Source organism: Biomphalaria glabrata, chromosome 17, assembly GCF_947242115.1.
Source record: "Biomphalaria glabrata chromosome 17, xgBioGlab47.1, whole genome shotgun sequence".
Classification (NCBI taxonomy): Eukaryota; Metazoa; Mollusca; class Gastropoda; family Planorbidae; genus Biomphalaria; species Biomphalaria glabrata.
Window position 1 is genome coordinate 2,456,260 of NC_074727.1, and position 21,486 is coordinate 2,477,745.

Consider the following 21,486-nt stretch of genomic DNA (forward strand, 5'->3'; position numbering starts at 1 on the left):
TGAGCTTTGTAAAAAAAAAAGTTAATCCACTATCCCAACAATAATAATAATAATAATAAGGCTAGTCTTCAAGTCCTAAGATCAGTGAGGAATGCAGTATTTCCCGTGGATGCGCAGTCCCAGCTGTGACCTACATATTTTGCCACATCCAGGGCAAGCATAACCATTGTCCGCAGGCGGTCGATTTAGATTTTCTTTTCGCCGTCTGCGTTTGTCCTCGGCAGCAGATTTTCTTTTGGTCAGAAATGTGTATCCCGCGGCCTTCGTGAGTAACCTCCAGCTGTCTCGTTCTGAGGCCGCATGCAACCAGGTGCTCTCTTCTAGGTCAGCCAAGGAAAGTTGACGCCTAAGCTGGTCTTTGAAGCGTTTCCGTGGGGCGCTCTGTTACGTAGACCACCTTTTAGCTCACCAAAAAAAGACTGCCTTTGGCATAAGCTCGTCCCCCCATACGGGATACGTGCCCTACCCAGCGCAACCCTTTATACTGTCCATACCGGCTTTCGCAAGGACATCGCTGTTTGTAGTGCGGTCCTGCCACCGTATGTCCATGATGGAGCGCAAACATCTTTGGTGGAGGCGCTCAAACAACGGAAGTTAAGTAAAGACCTTAATTAATAGAGACCTTCCACCACCACCCTTCATCCCCTAGAGACGCCATATAAAAATAATGCCTTATACAACTATCGGGAAAATCCAAGGCAATGTTCAAACGTCTGTGGTCTCCTCTACCTATATTAATTACCTTTCTAGATCCTTTAACTAGAAAACGATATTTTCTTAACATGGGCGTAATATGCAATGACACATCTCACAAATGGAACATTCCATATAGGGTTATATGCCAATATAAAACCTGAGGTAAGAGACTGTTGTTCATGATTAGTTAACATTTCTTTTTTATTAAATAATTAATCACATTGCGTTCCTAATAATCCTAAAAATAATAATAAAAAGGCTTGTGTAGGACTCTGATATAAGGATGAGTGCAGTATTTTGCGTGGCAGTGCAGGGTGAGGGTAGATAGATAGATAGATAGATAGATAGATAGATAGATAGATAGATGGTTAGATAAATATATATATAGATAAATATATATATAGATACATAGGTAGATAGATAAATAGATAGATATATAGATAGATAGGTAGATAGATAGATAGATAGATAGATAGATAGATAGATAGATAGATAGATAGATAGATAGATAGATAGATAGATAATAGATAAATAGATAAATATATATATAGATAGATAGGTAGATAGATATATAGATAGATAGATAGATAGATAGATAGATAGATAGATAGATAGATAGATAGATAGATAGATAGATATAGATAGATAGATAGATAGATAGATAGATAGATAGATAGATAGATAGATAGATAGATAGATGGTTAGATAAATATATATATAGATAAATATATATATATATAGATAGATAGGTAGATATATAAATAGATAGGTAGATAGATAGATAGATAAATAGATAGATAGATAATAGATAAATATATATATATAGATAGATAGATAGGTAGATAGATATATAGATAGATAGATAGATAGATAGATAGATAGATAGATAGATAGATAAAGATAGATAGATAGATAGATAGATAGATAGATAGATAGATAGATAGATAGATAGATAGATAGATAGATAGATAGATAGATAGATAGATGGATGGATGGATGGATGGATAGATAGATAGATAGATAGATAGATAGATAGATAGATAGATAGATAGATAGATAGATAGATAAATAGATAGATAGATAGATAGATAGATAAATAGATAGATAGATAGATAAATAGATAGATTTTACTTTACTATTGCATGCGCTTAAAACTGTTATAACTGTAGTCCCGAGTTTGAACATTGGTTGCCGTCATCCCATGACGTATTGAATTACCTTTAAACCTACTAGTCTACTATAAATAAACTTACGAATTCAGAACAACGCTGCACGAATAATCCTTAGAAAAACAAGACGAGATCCTGTCACTACTCTCTTGCGCAAGCTTCATTGGCTTTCTGTGATAGCGAGAATTGAATACAAGGTGTCCACACATTGTCATCAGTGTATCTACAATAAAGAAATGCCCTTGTACTTTAACGAACTGATCACTCCATATGTCCCTCAGAGAGCCTTGCGCTCAATGGACTTAACGCTTCATGTGGTGCCACGTTTCTCCCTCAAAAGCTACGGTCTGCGGGCTTTCTCAGTGCACGGACCAAAGGTTTGGAACTCACTCCCCATTGATTTCCTCATTGATCTCAGACAGACAACATGCTACACTACAATCAAGAAGAACATTAAGACCTACCTGTTTAAAACTTTTTTTAGATTTGTTTGTCATTTTAGCTCTCGTGTTTATGTTTGTAATGTTATCACAGCGCCCTGAGCCGACATTTCCTTATAAATGAAATTAATATTGAAATTAAAATTATTATTATAAAATTATTATTGTTCCGATTTTTTATTTGGGGCTGCAAGAGTAGAATAAAAAAAAAAACCAGCCTAAAAAATATATCTTCTTATACATAATTGTAACATAGCATTAGTGATAAAAAACAGAAAGAAAAAAAAAGAGTCGAGGCAGACAGTGCCAAATTTCATAGTTCATTCTAGGATCTTGCTATATATAGTGATGACATTTCAATCTATATATATTTATATACATAATTCTCTTCATGGCTCAACAGCTTTGATACCAAGAAGTAAGGAAAGATCACTCTTTTATTTCTGCATCATAACTTTAAAGACAGAAAAAAACAGAGGGGCGTGGGGGAGAACAAGTAATCCACTCTGTATTCACAAGTCACTAAATACTCACATAGGTCTCACCAACCACATGAGGAGGCATAGAACCCCAGTGCAAAGCCCTCAGCCCCCCTTGATGACAAAGTGGTCATCATCGAACCACAATGGAAGAACTATATATATTTAGGGCTGGCCCCAGCAATATAACGGCGTATGCACAAGAATGTTTGCCCCTTCGCGACAAAAGGATCAATACATTTGACCGATCCTAGATTCCTTTTTAATATTCGACATAAGCGTGATATGGTATATAACACTCACATCGTCCACAGTCCATTGTAATAGTTAGCTTTAAATTACTTTTCACACTTTTACCTATTCCTTAATCTGTTGGACCGTTGGGGCACCACACAAGATCTGTTGACCGTCTTTCTCCATTCCTCTTTATCTGTTGTCTTGAATAGAATATCTTTCAATGACATGCCGCCTATTCTTCGATTTTGTCCTTCCCTCACTTTCTCTGTCTGTCGCTACTTCATTTTCCTGGTACTGTTTCATGAAGGATGGACTATGAAATGTTTTACTTGCGTTTTTTTTTGACAGACCCCTTGAAGACAACGGCTTTGTCTGCTTTAGTTGTGACAAAATATGCAGGAAGACAACGGCTTTGTCTGCTTTAGTTGTGACAAAATATGCAGGAAGACAACGGCTTTGTCTGCTTTAGTTGTGACAAAATATGCAGGAAGACAACGGCTTTGTCTGCTTTAGTTGTGACAAAATATGCAGGAAGACAACGGCTTTGTCTGCTTTAGTTGTGACAAAATATGCAGGAAGACAACGGCTTTGTCTGCTTTAGTTGTGACAAAATATGCAGGAAGACAACGGCTTTGTCTGCTTTAGTTGTGACAAAATATGCAGGAAGACAACGGTTTTGTCTGCTTTAGTTGTGACAAAATATGCAGGAAGACAACGGCTTTGTCTGCTTTAGTTGTGACAAAATATGCAGGATTAAAGTAGTCACAGGAAACGTTGATGTTCTTCATTTCAGGGATTGAATACATTGATCTAGTATTCTAGTACTTTTATCGTTTCGACTACAATACCATTTCGTATATAAAAAAAAAAAAAAGGGTTGAATGGTTAAAACCCTTTCAAGGCTAGTTCTAGGGTAATTTTTTTTATGGGCCTTTGAATTTAATGAACTGGAAATCCAGCAAAGTAGTTCCAAACTTTTTAAATACAAAGCTTATGTTAAGTCACTCTTTCTCTCTAGCCAAAATTTTTTGCATGTTATTTCTCACACTTTCAAATCCTCCGATCTTTCTTTCTTTCCTTCTTTCTTTTTCTTCCCCTACCTCTTATCTCTCTCTCTCTTCTCTTTGTCTCTTTTTCTTTCTCTCTAACTCCCTCTCTTCCCCTCTTTCTCTCGTTCTCTCGCTCTCTATTTCTATTTCTCCTCGTCCTCTATCTTTATCTTTCTGTCTTTTTCTCATTTTTCCCTCTCTTTTCCTTCCTCTCTCTTCCTCCCCCTCACTTCTTTCTCTCTCTCTTTCTCTCGTTTCATCGCTCTCTCTCCTTCTTTCTCTCTCTCTCATTTTCTCTCTATTTCTCTCTTATTCGGCAGGCAAAATAGTCTTGACATTTTGATGTGTACTTAGACAAAAATGTATGTTGGGATCAGGACATTTTTATAGAAACTTTTCGCTCCAAGCTTTTCTTAGGTAAGCGATGTTAGGGTAGCGGATTTAACAAAGAAAAGCTATTTATAAAGCTGAATTCGTCTAAAAGAATGCTCAGATATATTTTCTTTGCTAAGAATCCAACATAAGAATTCATTGAAAAGAGTATTTGTATAAGGGTCTTAAATATGAATATATAATTTTCCTAAGTGTCATTTCTCTTAACATACTTTAAGACGCATAATGGGCACCTCCTGGGGGATATTATGTCTCCGACCAGCACGTTTCGAAAGGGGCCATTATTACCACTGCATATCTATACTCTTCTGATACAGGGAAGACTACGCTGGCTCAGTCATGTCACTCGCGTGCCAGATAGAAGAGTCGCTAAGGACATTCTATTTGCTGATTTTAGAAAGAGTCAGTCCCAAGGGCCCCATAAGACTAACTTACAGAGATGCATGCTAGCGAAATATAAGAATCACAGGCATCAACGAAAGTATGTTGGAGGAGATAGCCTAAGACCGGACACCCTGGGGACCGACTGTGCGTGCTGGTACGAACCTCGCCGAGAGCAAAATAAACGAAGGCTGCCTTGTTCAAGAGAAAGAAAAAGAAGGCTGCCCTATCAGCTAGCCATACAACAGAGGCATACACATGTACGAACTGTGGCAAACTCTGCCGTTCTAGAATTGGCTTGATTAGCCACACCAGATTCTGCCCCGTCTCAAGAAACCAAAACCAGTGACTCATCTCGGCGCACGCATTGTCTTCCAAGACAGGAGCCATTAACTTCAAGACCAGGTTTTTTTTTGAATGGACATGCCAAAGCTGTAAAATTGACGTTACTGTTACAACATTTAAAGGAGGCAACTCAACGAGGTATGGGAACAAAGTCAATACAAAGTTTAATCAACATGGATCACCAAAAACAAGGACCGTCCCCATCTTCTCGCACTTCCTCTTCCTGTCTCCCCGTTCATTTAGTCCATCCTCGTGCGCTGGTGCGCAGCTATAGAGTCGCTACAGAACATGGACATTACATTACTTTCGGAATGTAAGGCTTGGTCACTTTCTGCTAGAGAACGTTTGCGTTACCAAAGTCTATGAAGTTGCCCGCCCACGTAGCAGTGCTTTCATTGCAGCCTTTCAGGTTCAAACCACTGCTACGCGGGGGACTAAAGAGTTAGAATGCAGTATTATCTTGTGAACCAGTCACGGCCTACATATTTTTTACAAAGCTTATATCAACTCACTGTGTCTGTCTGTTTGTCTGTCAGGTAAAAAGTTTGTACACGTTACTTCTCCCAGATCCAAACTCTGATATAAGCTGAAATTTTGTACAATTATTTCTTTTACCTGAGAACACAAGAATCGTTAATTAACTATTGGTAATTTATTATTTTGTTTGGTATCTCGAACAAGAGAAAGGAATAGTACTTGACTTAAGTGGTGGTATAAGTTGAATTAGTCCCCTTTAAAAATCGTCGTCTAAGGGATTAGGGAACGAAAACATGAAATAGAAACACTAGATAACTATACCGCCTTTGCTTGAGAAGCCTTGAAGGATTTAGCCCACAGGTCCGAATTCAGGTCGTTCCCATTTTTTTTAAAAATACATTTAAAAAGCGATCACCCAGATACCCCTTTCTTTCTCCCTTTACCTCCTTTTCAACTGGTCCTGACAAGTGATAGGATCAGAGCGTATTGAGAAGGCTAAATAAATGGAATAGCGCTAAATAAAAAACATTTGGGAAAAAAAAAAGAAATTTCTAATCACACAGATTCTGATCCAAACTAATTGATACACTTAATATAAATTTTTTATTTTTTTTAATTTATTTATTAGTTTTTTATTTTGCTTGTTTCATATATGAGGTGGATGAAGTCTTTACCTTCCGAAATATATTGCATTGATTAGCGGTTGCCTCTATAAGTATATTTGTTGAACAATAAAAAAATTGTCTCTGTATTTCAACATTGAGGCACAACATTATTAATGTTAATGTTCCTCATGGCGTGAACATGTGTACCTCGAATTACTAGAGTAATCAACTAGTAGGCCACCACATGAATTAATGTCTCTTAAAAAAAATAGGCAAAGTGTTCCGCTAAAACGCTCGGATTGTGCGAGGTGTTCCGATAATGAAAAAGTTTGGGAAACACTGTTTTAATTATTTCGTGTTGATTATAGGCGGAGATAATGATTATTAAAAAAAAACAAAACAACTAATCTTTTGCCTTTCTCTCTTGTACTTTTCCTCCCTTATTCTATTTCCTCCCTCTATTTCTCTCAATGTAAACCTTAGTCCTCTTCCCTCCCTTTCTCCCTACCGCTCTAACTCTCTCTCTCTCTCTCTCTCTATATATATATATATATATATATACTTGACCCCTTTGCTGTCGTTAGCGGGGAGTCTACAATTTTCCCACTAACTCCAGGAAGAAACATTCTAGGTCACAATAAACGTCTTCCAAAAGAAAAAAGAATGAACGATCAGAATGTAATAAAGATCATGTACACACACACATACATCATTTTTTTTTCGCGGGGGGTCCCCCCCCTCAACCCCCCCCCCCCCGCGAAAAAAATCATGGCTACGCCATGATATCTCTCTCTCTCTCTCTCTCTCTATATATATATATATATATATATATATATATATATCACTGTCTGTCTCTTTCTCTATCTCTCTTTAACTCTCTATATATCTCTAACTTTCTATATCTCTGTCTTTATCTGCACTTCTTTCTCCCTCACTCTCTTTATGTCTCTCTCTCTTTCTCTGCTCTTTTTTCTCCCTCATTCTCTCTACCTAATTCTCTCTCTTTCTCTCTCTCTTTATTTGCACTTCTTTCTACCTCTCTCTCTTTCACTCAATAAAAATAAAAAAGTGTTTGCTTGAACTTCTAAGGTTTATAAATAGACCTCAAAAGGTTGGTTGACAAGTAAGTATACACACATATAAATATGTGTCATGAACTGAGCCTGTAGTTAAAATCTTCTAGTCAACATCATTTTTTCTCAGCGACTAGGCGTGGACTGGAAGTTCTTAGCCTATAGTCTGAAGGTTTCACTATGTGTGTGTCCGTCACTGTGTTTGAGCCCTGTCTGGCCTGCTATAGGAGCCGCCAGATGTAGCGTACTGACTAGAAATATTTTCATGTACTTACTATCTCATCGCTACTGTAGCAACGGGACATTAAATACACCCGGGACTCGGATACCTTGATTTAAATGCGTTTATATCCAGGCTCTCGAGAAAATCACATTGTGACCAGTTTTTTTTTTTTTAAACCGATCTATCTTCTATGAAACGAGAGTTTCTACTAAGAAGTCACGCAGAGGTCACCGGCGCTGAAAACATATGTGTCTTTGTAGGCCAGATGATCCGACATTTTGATGTAGTTCTCGAAAAATACGGTTTTTCAGCGATATCTGTCCAAGCTAAGCTCATTATTATTGCATTTTTTTAAATCCAGTTAGATAGATCTAGCGTTTGAATTGTAGAACAATGTTCTATCAGAGATTTATGATATTTTCTTGTTTTTCGTTTTTGTAGAGCAACTAAAAAGAATCAACGTCTTATTTTAAAAAAACAAAAAGATACACTAGAAATGTCTTACTGGATGATGCTATTGATGACATTCTTCTGCACGATTCTAGGGGGATTCACCTGGTCTTATGATGTAATGGTCAATTCTTACAGAGATGACACGAAGTGTGACCCCGATGTGCCTTCCAGGTTCATACCCATAATTGATGAGGGTAAAAGTGAAGGTCAGGGGTCAGGCCTGGTCTGTAAGGAAGGTGAGTACCTGGACTGGTACAAGTGTTCACCGTGCGAGGAGGGAACATTCAGGACAAAGCTGATGGCCAGTTTGGACAGACAGTCCATGTGTCTTAAATGTCAGGAACCTGGCATGGTAGGTATCGAAAATATGAGCCCTAGATTTAAAAAAAAAATTAAATTAAAATCCTTTTTTTTTAAATTGTCTATAAATATATATCATATAGTATATCACCATTAACATCTTCTACTCCCTCAACCCCCCCCTTCGCATTATATTTGTTGTTTGTTTTTTACTATTTCAAAATGTAACTATACTTGTATTATGTAATCACAAGTAGAAAATTGAAACACCTTAAAAGTCAACCTGGTAAGGATACTTAAAAGGGAGTAAATGTTTTAAGACACACGCATATCTCCAAGAATTTCGCCTGTGGCATTTTACGTCTCTTGAAAATAACCTTTTACCTTTGCAACTTCTTGTCGGTCACAGGTTGGGCATATGTAATCACAAGGCGCCGTTGCATTTTCACCCTTCTTTCTACTACTGTTGTGTATGGCATCTGCAATCCGAGACCCTTCCTTTGTGCTCTCTCTCCATGTGGATCTATCCAGTGCTACTTTTCCCCAGCTGCTAGTGTCGATTTTGAAGAGCTTCATGTCGCGTTTGCATACATACCTCCAAGAATTATTAAACCAAATATGGCTTGTTTTCAACAAGCATTATCTTCGATACCAGGGGCTCTCCCGTTCGCGATCCCCTTGGGGGTCGATTGACGATTTGCCAGGGGTCGCCAAAGACCATCAAAAAAATGGATTGTTATTGTCTATATATATTGCTGTATGTGTGTGTGGTGTGTGTGGGGGGGGTCGCGGCAGAGTGGTGGATTGTAAAAAGGGGTCGCCGAGCATAAAAGGTTGAGAACCGCTGTTCTATACTATAAAGTAGAAGGTAAAGCGTATGTATATCCCGAATAGAAATCAAAACCATTTGACCAATCTTGATTAAGCTTGATATAATTGTTCCTTGGGTACTAACTGGAACCATAACGTATGTATGGTAACCCTAAATTCAATTAAGAGACATCGAAAAAAAAAAAAGTGACCAACTCTATGAAAGTATTACTACTTCATGTAACTAGGCCAGGGGTGGGCAAATTAAGACCCGCGGTCCACATGCAGCCTGCCGAAGTGTTTTATGCGACCCACAAAAACCTAAATAAATCAATGTGCCCACACATTACACATATTAAAATGCAAACATATTAAAAATAAATAATTGTAAATATCTATAGAAATTATTGAAACTTTTTTATTTTTATCACTTATAATGAAGAGGCTCAAGAAACATTGTCTCTAAACGTCCTTCTAAAACATGTTTAAAGTAAACAAAGATTATATTTAGTAGCAATATTTCGATAAATTCAGTAAAAGACATAAGCCCAGGCCAGTATTTATTCAATGCTAAATTTAAAAAAAATCTTAAAATCGTAAAATTACTTCAAGAAATTGCTATATATATATATATATATATATATATATATATATATATATATATATATATATATATATATATATATATATATATATATATATATATATATATATATATATATATATATATATATATATATATATATATATATATATATATATATATATATGCGGCCCGCCTAGTACCCAAATTTTCATAATGGGAAGTGGGAAGCGTGGCCGAGAGGCTAAGTGCGCTTGAACTTGGCTTGTCTTGGCTACCTAGAAGGGGGTTCGAGGTTCGACACTGTGTTTACTGAGCGCCTAAAGGCAGCACGGAAAACCTACTCCTAGATACCCCACTGGTCCACAAATGAGATTGGACCAAAGTGCTCTGAGCATGCTATAAGCATGAAAGTAGCGCTATATAAAAGAATTATAATAATAGTAATGCGGTCCTCGGTTGAAAAAGGTAGCCCACCCCTGATCTAGGCCCTATTTACCACGTTTACATAAGACAAGATCTATAGTTTTTTACTTTGACACATGAAAATACAAAATATTGTCTATATATAGAATATAAACGTGCTGACGTACTTTATAATCTCATTTATTGAACAAATCGGGTAAACCCGTTTTTTTTTTTTTACTTTATATCCATAGACATAAATAAATATAGACTGACCGATAAAAGACTTTTATGAAACGAACATTTGTGACTTGCAATTTTGGTGCACTTTATTATACAGCATTTATGAGCAGTATAAAAGTTAAGTATTCAGATCTATTTCAGCCACACACCTATATATAAGTATTACAATATTTTCTCTTGTGTTTTTTTTTATCTCTAAGACTGAAGATCATGCAACTTTTCAGAATTCGGAAATCCGACAACAATAGATATACATCTTTCTTTCGTTTTTTAAAATAATAATAACAAAGGGTTTGACCTATTTTCGCAAAACTACTTTTATTTTCGTGGCGAAAGAGAAAAACCTTGAAAGGAACAATATTGGTATGCATCTAGTCATGGCTGCCTGGTCGTGCGGTTTGCGCGCTGGACTGTCGTTCGGATTTATCGATGGTCGAGGGTTCAAATCCTGCCCGCTCCCATCCCCCGTCGTCCTGCGAGAGGTTTGGACTAGGAAGTAAACTATCTTCAACTCTGAAGGAACATCCGAAATATGTAAAACAAACATAATTGTACATACTAAACAAATTTATCTATACTCGATTTATATTATGTTTTATTTATTTTTTAACATAAATATAGAGTTGAAGCTAGGAGCTGAAACTTTGGTGCTGCTATTCATGTAGGTCTAACATATGTATGTATCACATTTGTTTCAGCACCCAGCTTCAACTCTATATTTACATTCACAGCTTAATTGCTTTTACCCATTGACAGAAGTGCGAGGTGGGGGGGGGGGGGGCTAGCTAGGGCATGTGACCTTTGACCACTGGGGTGGTAATTTGCATACGGGCGAAACGACTCTGGACCAGAAGAATGTTTTTTTTTTTTTTTATACATTCCGATGGTCTAGAGGTTAAGTTCGCTTAGTGCGTTATCGCTAGGCGGTGGTGTCGTTGCAAGATTCACGGGTTCGAACCTCGGCCGGCGCAGTCTCGTTCTCTCTCTTTCTAGCCTTTTCTCTGTCTCTCTTCTTAGCATTTTAATTCACTTACTTTCTCTCTTAAAAACTTGGTTTCGTAGCATTTTAATTCACTTACTTTCTCTCTTAAAAACTTGGTTTCGTAGCATTTTAATTCACTTACTTTCTCTCTTAAAAACTTGGTTTCGTAGCATTTTAATTCACTTACTTTCTCTCTTAAAAACTTGGTTTCGTAGCATTTTAACTCACTACTTTCTCTCTTAAAAACTTGGTCCCTGGTGATTCTATTCATTTATGTCTAATATATGTATGTATCACATTTATTTTTTAACAGTATGAAATTGTGAAAACGCCCTGTAACAAAACCAGGGACGCCAAGATCACGTGCGAGGACGGGTTTTACCGACACCATGTTCCAGGGAAGCCCTGTCTGTCCGCTTGCATCCGGTGTGATATCTGTGGGGTCAAGAGGAACATGTTCAAACCTTTTGAAGGCAGGGAGTGTAAGGGCTATCACAACACAGTCTGCTGTCAAGAAGACCATATGTTTGTGGTGGAAGGTAAGTGTCATCATACACGGACAGCCACCGCGGCCACCACTACCCAAAGTGGAGAAATCCTAGAAGAGATTCGGTTTAACTTAGACGAAGAGGAAACAATCGCCATCTCAGCACAAGGTTTAGCCGGTGATGGAGTAGAGGGTTTCGCTTCGAACAAAGGCTGTGCCTTGAACAACTTTATTGTATTCCACTCTGTGATAAATGCTTTGTATATAAATATATTTCTTTTGAATTTATAAAATTTTATGGGCGCAACATAAATAGTCATCCTCTGTGAACATAGGTTAATCCTTCAATAAATGTTATTGTTATGTTATTTATGTTATGTTATTTCATATCAGGCTGTGAACCAAAATGTACTTATAAAATCACATACAATGTACTTCTATTTATTTGCAAATCTTATTGATGAAAAATTTTTAAATAGTTTTCAAATGTGTCTGATAGTAATATAGTATGAGAGAGAGAGAAAAGAGAGGGAGAAAGAGAGAGAGAAAAGAGAGAGAGAGAAAGATAGAAAAAAAAAAGAGACAGAAAGAAGAGAGAGAGAAAAAGAGAGAAAAAAAGAGAGAGAGAAAGAAGAGTGAGAGAAAGAAGAGAGACAGAGAAAAGGCTAGAAAGAGAGAGAACGAGAAAGAAAGATAAAGAAAGAAATAGATGGAGAAAGAAAGAGAGAGTAAGAGAGAAAGCGAAAAAGAGAAAGAAAGAAACATAAAGAGAGAATGATAAAGAAATAGAAAGAGATATAAATAAAGAAAAAGAGAGAGAGAGAGAGATAGAAAGAGAAATAGAAAGGAATCAGTAACCTTCCGAAACAACAGCCCCGCCTAAGCTTCAATACAGCAATAAGCGAAGTAATCTCTTGGACCATTCAGATGTCATCTTTCTGACTCTTCCAGAGGTCAATGGTCATATGTCGCGGTCCAGCCTAACCCTCTCCTTTTCTCACCTCTCCCCACCTGTCTGTACAAACATGTGCAACAGAGCAGACACACACAGCCTAAAGGCAAACAATGGCTCTGTTATAATGTGTCTATCTCTCAATGGAGCAAGCGACAATTAGAAGACAGACATCCTTTAAGTCTTTCGTTATAAATTTTATTCAATATTTTATCGCCTTAAAAAAAATGGTGGCCGCATGCTTCCTATATATATATATTTTCTTACGTATAATAAAGATTATTATTATTATTATTATATTATATATATATACAATACAATATATATATATATATATATATATATATATATATATATATATATATATATATATATATATATATATATATATATATATATATACAATACGTATGCATCATTCATTGTTTCAGAAAATGATATTAACCTGATCCTATTTTTTTAGAAACCGGTCGGACAAGTACTTACACTAATTGGTGGGATATTTTAAGTTGTTTGTTTTTACACGTCAGTAAATGGCTTCTTCTTTCTCTGTCTGCCTCTTCTTCTTTTTCCTGGTACTGTTCCCTGAAGGAAGGCAGACAGAGAAAGCGATGGGAGGACAACATAAAAGAATGCACGGGCCTACTATTGATAGAAGTAGGCAAAAGACGGAGGAATGGAGAAAGACAAATCTTCCTTGGTGCCCCAACGGTCCAACAGGTTAACCCTTAAAACGCGTGTGGTAGCTTAGCCTCTAAACGTCAGAATTGTAATTCCATTTTGTATGCAATCATTGTAAAACGGCTCAGCACTTTAAGGGTTAAGGGATAGGTCAGGGTAAAAAAAGGTAAATGGCTTTACTTTTTTACTTACAATGTGAGCAACATTGGAGACAAATTTTCTTGTATTTTTGGGTAAATAGCCTCATAAATTCTCCAATTCCTAGGCGTAGTTTAACAACCTTTATTCGCGGCTCATAATGCCGCTTATATGCTGATACTTTTTTTTCTTAAACATCCACACTTTTGTTTTTTACAAAACAAATTTGTTGGCTTAATATCATTTCCGAAAAAAAAGTAAAACTCCATTTTTCGTAGTAGATTCTATATTCCGAGTCTCATTTCAAGAACGCACAAACGTTCAAGGTCATCTTACAATCTAATCAGGTGAAGGCACTAACGTTTAGGGGAGTAGGATTTACTACACTTTGTGCCGACTTTTCGTCGGGCAGGATAAAACCAAGTCGCGGTCCGGATTTGGACCGCGGTCCGGATTTTGGGCATCACTGATGTAATGTAATGTATTCATTTTGTTAAATTGAGAGTGTCGTTCATGAAACTGTTGATGGTTTGTAGAATGTTTACATGTTCCGGATGTTTTAGATGTTTCAGATGTTTTACAAGATTCGGATGTTTGAAATATATCAGATGTTTTACATGTTTCAGATGTTTTACATGTTTCAGATGTTTCACATGTTTAAGATGTTTTACATGTTTCAGATGTTTTACATGTTTCAGATGTTTTACATGTTTCAGATGTTTTACATGTTTCAGATGTTTTACATGTTTCAGATGTTTTACATGTTTTTACATGTTTCAGATGTTTTACATGTTTCAGATGTTTTACATGTTTCAGATGTTTTACATGTTTTTACATGTTTCAGATGTTTTACATGTTTCAGATGTTTTACATGTTTCAGATGTTTTACATGTTTCAGATGTTTTACATGATTCGGATGTTTGAAATATATCAGATGTTTTACATGTTTCAGATGTTTTACATGTTTCAGATGTTTTACATGTTTCAGATGTTTTACATGTTTCAGATGTTTTACATGTTTCGGATGTTTACCTGTTTCAGATGTTTTACATGTTTCTGATGTTTTACATATTTCAGATGTTTTACATGATTCGGATGTTTTAAATGTTTCAGATGTTTTAAATGTTTCAGATGTTTTACATGATTCGGATGTTTTAAATGTTTCAGATGTTTTAAATGTTTCAGATGTTTTAAATGTTTCGGATATTTTTAATATTTCTGATGTTTTACATGTTTCAGATGTTTTACATGTTTCAGATGTTTTAAATGTTTCAGATGTTTTACATGATTCGGATGTTTTAAATGTTTCAGATGTTTTACATGTTTCAGATGTTTTTAATATTTCAAATGTTTTACATGCTTGGGATGTTCCTTTAGAATTGAAGATAATCTACCTCCTATTCCAAACCTCCCGGGGGATGGCAGCGGGCACAGTACCCGGGACCATCAAGACGACCGAACAACAGTCCAGAGCGCATACCACAGGGCTAGAGTTCGAATCCAGTTAGAAATTAGGAATTTTTTTTTTTTTTTGGAGATTTAACAAGCGCTGGTGTGCTTGCTAACTGACTATTGCAGAAAGCTCATAGATATGTCCGAAAATAGCCAGAATTGTTGGTGTATCACGGGCACAGACGCTTTCATACACTATACATAGTTAAAAAAAAACTTACAGATTCAAGTAATTTTTTGTGATATCAATAGAATCCAATGGATCTCATTCCCCAATCGTAAACAAACAACATTTAGTCACGTGATCTTATTGATAAAACAATGAAAAAAAAACTGTCACGTGACAACCATCATGAATTAAACATGAGATCGTAAATTATATAGAAGAGATAGAGCACCACGTGGCTAAATATTGTTTGTTTACAATTGGTGAATGAGGTCCATTACAAAAAACAAAACAAAGAATAGATTGCTGTATAATCTTGTAAGCAGGACAAGGTCAAGGCAGGTCGCGAGAATGTGACGTCACATTGTCAGGTGATCACGAGAGCAGATCCACATGCATCATTTAGGTTAGGGGACAAAAAATAAAGGCGGGAAAACGAAAGGTGAAGGTTATAGAGTGGGCGTGGGGGTGGGGGGTGGGAGGGGGAGTTACAGATGATTTGGGGACGAGATAATAAGGTGCCAGTACCGTAGTTGAAGTTTGGCTGTTCAGTTGTAGACAGTTACAGTCAGGTTCAGAGCATGGACTCGTACTAGAGTGAGTGCAATGTCGTCAGTTTGAAGTAAATAGTAGGTCATTTTTAAGTGATACTTATTAATATTATAGTATTCTACATTCTGATATACTTTGGATATATTTATTATTTATAGATATGTTTATATGAGTATCTACATTTTTTGTTTCAAATTTTGAGTTTAAAGAATTAAATTATAATATTGTTTGTTTGTTTGTAAAATGTTTTACTTGTTTCGGGTGTTCCTTCCGAGCTGAAGATAATTACTTCCTAGTCCAAACCTCCCGAAGGACGACGGGGGATGGGAGCGGGCAGGGTTTGAACCCTGGACCATCGATAAATCTGGACGACAGTCCAGAGCGCAAACCGCTCGACCAGGCAGCCATTTTATGGCATCTTAGTAGTTTTTTATTTTTACTGACGGCACCTACGTGTCAGCATGTCAGGATGAACTGGGAAGGACACACACGTCTATCTCTTCAGACGATTTTTGACACTGTGAACATCTTTCAGTTTTAAAAGTTTACATTTAAAACCATAGAAAAAAAAATTAATTCCTTTTTTTAAAATACAATTCCTTCATTATAGAATTGGAAATAAATATTTTTCAAAATTATTTTAAAAGTTATTTGCTAGAGCTTCATTTGAGAGCTTTGATAAGCATTTAGATGTAGACTTAACAGACGATGCGCAAAATGTTCCTGAAAACGTAACCTATTTAACTCGTTTCCTCCATTAGCGAACGAGATAGTAATTCTTTTCTCAGCATACAGATCAACTGTTAAATTGCTAGGACAGTCGTTAGAGCCGTTTTTGAGATCAGGTTCCTCCGTCTACCCTCCAGTTTCCGGGATCCATGAAGTTCTGACTTGAATAGAGAAATCGCAAGAACATCACAAAATTCTGACATTCGCAAAGAATGCTAGAACAATTAGAAAAATGGGAATCAACTTGAAGCATCTCTTTCCATCCCGAAAAATATCCTTTAGTAAGAGTGACCAAAAAAAAAAACACTAAAAATTTGGTAAAATGACTAAACTTAGAGACACAGAATAATAACAAATAAAGTAGCTATAATGCATGTAACACTGAGCAATAATTGACATCAACAAAACTTAACAAAATAGAAAAACAAAAATATAAAATCCTATTTTTTTATTCCCTATGCTAGGATAAATTTGTGCAAGTTCTCCTTCTTTTTTGCTGTTAGAGCATGGAATGGGTTGACTGAATCAGACAGAAAACCAACAATCTAGAACACTTGAAATCATTGATTAACATGCATGACTAGATTGACACATAAAGTACGTTGGACGTAATCTTCCTCTCCTTTGAAGTAGCGACTGTAATTTATAAGAGAATATTTTATGGCTTTTGTATAGCGCTACTTTCATGCTTATAGCATGCTCAGAGCGCTTTGGTCCAATCTCAGTTGTGGACAAGTGGGGGCGGAGGGGGGTATCTAGGAGAAGTTTTTTTCTGTGCTGCCTTCAGGAATGCTTCAAAAACTTCAAATACCAATTAATCAGGGATGGCCATATGATCTAATGACTTATAATTTCAGAGACGAAATGTCATTACAAGAGAGGGCTTATATTTCAAAGTTGAAAGAGTAGTAATGCCCAATTCAATATGATAAGAAATTAAAAAGAGAAGTTCATTCTACACATGCACTATAGGATGGTCTGAGAGGAGGTCGTTTATTCTGGCCAGGTTGGCTGGTGACATAAAGCGAGATGAAAGCTTGGGCATGGTTTCGGGTCGAAACAATGTCGCCCACACAGCAGTTTCCCCCCTCTCTCCGTGACATAAAGCATTCTATTTCAACTGGCGAAATATGCCAAGCTTTTCAACCCAATCAACAGAAAGAGATTTTGTTGAATCATACAGTTCCCTCATAACCCTGGGAAAAGGTTGATGTTAACTTATTCAGTTGCGTACTTATGAATTAGGGGTCCGTGGGGGGGACTAAAAGTATATGCAAATTGGTTGATCTCCTCTTAAGGTCAGGCCGAATGATCAAATCCACAAGAACTATTGACTACGTATACGACTGACTTCAAACTTTGCAGGATGTTACATTCATGGGTGTATTTATGTGTAGATGCCTATATATCTAACTCTAGACCAGCGGTTCTCAACCTTTTATGCTCGGCGACCCCTTTTTACAATCCCCCCACTCTGCCGCGACCTCCCCCCCCCCCCGCACACACACACAGCAATAGAAGAATAGACAAAAACAATCCATTTTTTTTCGATGGTCTTTGGCGACCCCTGGCAAATCGTCAATCGACCCCCCAAGGGGGGTCGCGACCCACAGGTTGAGAACCCCTGCTTTAGACTGAGTAGTACGTTGTGATTGTTTGTTGTTATTTTGTATTTGTAATCTCCCTTGTCCTAATGTTTAGTGTTTTTTCTTCGAGTTATCTCCTTTGTTCTGCTGCTTTATGTTTTGTGTCGGTCTTCAATTCTTCGTCCGTCGTTTTTGTCACGTTTGTGTTTGCGATTTTAAACCCATTAGCAATAATATAACACCGGAGAGTTGGTGACCCTTAGCCTGTTCGCAATACACAATGCTACACCCTGGTAGAGCCGTGTGATTGTCAAGAGAGTTGGGCCGAAGGCTCTTCGAACTCTAGGCGTATAAGCCTGCTTGAACAAAACCGTTCTGTCTGGAAGAGGTCAATGCCTATGTAAGACATTGCTGTTTCCGACGTGTCTGGCACTCCGGGCGCATGAACTAGAATACATGGCCGAAGGCCGAGCTCACCGGCAACCCCCCGCTATTTTCCTATGTTGTACCAAGCTAACCGTGCAGGACTCGCCATTATTGTGACGGTCCCTTGAGGAAAGGCGCATGGATTATCGACAGGGACGTGGAAGCTCTCTTTCAACTCCGCACCGTGCAATGGGAAAGATCTCGCATTCCCTTGGACACTCCCACAGGAGTTTTGTTTTGCTATTCATTTAGCCTAATCACTTCCTCAAGTTATCGTTTCCACCCGAGTGCCACGTTGAGGCAGAATAGCGTAACCTGGCCCTGGTAGAACTTGCGATGCCGCTGATCCCAAACTATATTGGCATTTGCTGTTTCTTCAAACATCCAGCGGCGTAGAGACGGAGGAACTGCTGTGTGGGCGGCATCCTTCCGACCATAGCAAGTTAGCAACTGCCCAAGCTTTAATATCACAGTGCCTGGTATAGCAAAGTGAACAATAAAAAATAAACTTCAAAGAACCCTAAATGCTGCTGGTAAAGTCATTGGCACAAAACAAACCCCATTTCGCCTGTGTTTAAGAAAAACATCCATAAAAATGCTAAAAAGATTCTAGAAATTAAAAAAAAATCACCCTTTGTGTCAGGATATTGTGGTTTTACCATCACAAAAGAAATACAAGACACAGATAGCAAAGACAAACAGACACAAACACTCTTTTGTTCCCCTGGCAATCAAATCATTAAATAGGAACAATCTGATATACACTTTTCACATGTAAATTATGAGTGAGTCTGTTTTTTTATAGTTATACTTTTTTGTTTAATGTAATGCACAAATTGTGAGACAAAGTTCCTTATAGATAATAAAGATTAGTATATTATTTATCTAATTTCTATAGGATGATCCATAGTCGTTACTTGACTGGAGGCCATATACACCGCATTTTTGTCTCGTTTAACCCGCGGGTTATGCGCGTTTTCCTCTGCAAATGACAGCTGCGCGGGGTATACAGAGGTGCGGGGTGTAAACCAATTATTTTACTCATGAACGTAACATAAAGAGAACTATGGACATACCGGTGGGGTTTATACCTCCCAGAGATCACTGTGTGGTTGTGAAATGTACATTGGATGGTTTATGAACATGTAGCGCAGGGGATCTCAACCTGTGGATCGCGACCCCCCTTGGGGGTCGATTGACGATTTGCCAGGGGTCGCCAAAGACCATCGAAACAATGGATTGTCTATTCTTCTATTTCTGTATGTATGAGCGGGGGGAGGGGGTCGCGGCTGAGTGGGGGGGGATGTAAAAAGGGGTCGCCGAGCTTGAAAGGTTGAGATCCGCTGATTTAGATAGTAATATGCACGAAAATACGGTACATAGAATTTACATCTAAGAGCCGTTCTCATTATCAAAGTTCGTATTAATTTTTAAGCCAATGACGTAATTAGCATCTGCCTGACATTACGTCATACAGGGAATACCAGTTAAACTTTTTCAAGAAACAGGTCAGGTGATGCCAGACTTGAGCACGATCAATAATAGTTCCAGAGAAGTCTAATACTCACTAGTAGCACTAGGTTCGGATAACTGCGTCTTACCAGAGTCTATTTCTTTTCACAATTTATACTAGATACCTGATGACTAAATCAAGTATTTACTGTTTGATAATATAGTTTGTTGTCGTTTAAAAGATGGTTTTAGGTATATAAATATACAGCGATATGTTGGCGTTTTCTTCTTCGATATACTGCAGTAAATTTGTATTGGCAAAAAATGTCAACAAGAATTAGTCTCCTGGATACATCGATAAAGTCGATCACGTCTCAAAGTTTAAAGTAATAATAAAGGTGAGTATTTTACTACACTTTGAAAAAAAAAATTGTCTTGTTGCTAAAGAGAGAGAAAAAATCAGATAAGAAAATTTGTGTTTAATCCATAGACATAAATAAATATAGACTGGCCGAAGGGAGTAACTTCATGTAACTTGAAAACATGTATATCTATTGTATTCGGATTTCCGAATTATGAAAAATTGCATGATCTTCATTCTTAGAGATTTAAAAAAACACTAGTGAAAATAATGTAATACTTATATATGTCATGGCTGAAATAGATATGAATACTTAACTTTTATACTGCTCATAAATGCTGTATAATATAGTAAATAAAATTGCAAGTCACAAATGTTCGTTTCATAAAACTCTTTAATCGGCCAGTCTATATTTATTTATGTCTATGGTTTAATCTTTAAAAAAAAATTATCTAAGGGGAAGAACTCGGACACTACAACTCTATATCGCACTTTATTAAAATTATGTAATGGATTATTAATAAAATAATTTTGCTTGTTTATCTTTCTCGCACATGACCGAATAAAGCCTAATTGTTCTTGAAAGATGTAGAAGCAGAATAGTAATGAACATTGGTATTATTTTTATCTGGCTAAGTCACAATTGTAATTACCCTCAACGTATCTTGTAAAATAACAATGGCGATTACAGTTTTAAACAGTAGTAAAAAAAAAATAATAGATTATTTTCTATAACAAATGCAAATCAGTTGAATACTGAACGTAACCTGATAGCTTATAGAGCTACTTACATACTTGAAAAGATTTGAATCTGTTTTTGTTCAATATATGTAACAAAACATTTGGAGATTTCGTATATTATCTCTATATCACTGTAATTAAAATTCTTTTTGAATTATAATAAATATAAAGAGGGGAAAAATCAAGCAAGCAAGCAATTCCTATAATTCTTATAATTGTATTTTTCATAACTTTTGTAACAATTGTTATAAATATATGATAAATAACAGAGCACAGAAGTTAAATACATGAAGTCTCGTAAAATGTTTTACATGTTTCGGATGTTCCTTCAGAGTTGAAGATAGTTTACTTCCTGGTCCAAACCTCCCGCAGGACGACGGGGGATTGGAGCGGGCAGGGTTTGAACCCGGGACCATCGAT

General features: G+C 36.8%; 1 protein-coding gene across 1 annotated transcript in view; it reads left to right on the forward strand.

The window, feature by feature from the left end:
* Positions 1 to 709: 709 nt before the first annotated feature.
* LOC129923703 (uncharacterized) overlaps positions 710 to 21,486 on the forward strand; it is a 121,123-nt gene continuing 100,346 nt past the window's right edge. Inside the window, exons 1-3 of the mRNA XM_056016105.1 lie at positions 710 to 858; positions 8,009 to 8,372; positions 11,657 to 13,502. Coding sequence (XP_055872080.1) covers positions 8,064 to 8,372; positions 11,657 to 12,121 — 774 coding nt within the window. The 5' untranslated portion in view covers positions 710 to 858; positions 8,009 to 8,063 and the 3' untranslated portion in view covers positions 12,122 to 13,502. The remainder of the gene's footprint in view (positions 859 to 8,008; positions 8,373 to 11,656; positions 13,503 to 21,486) is intronic.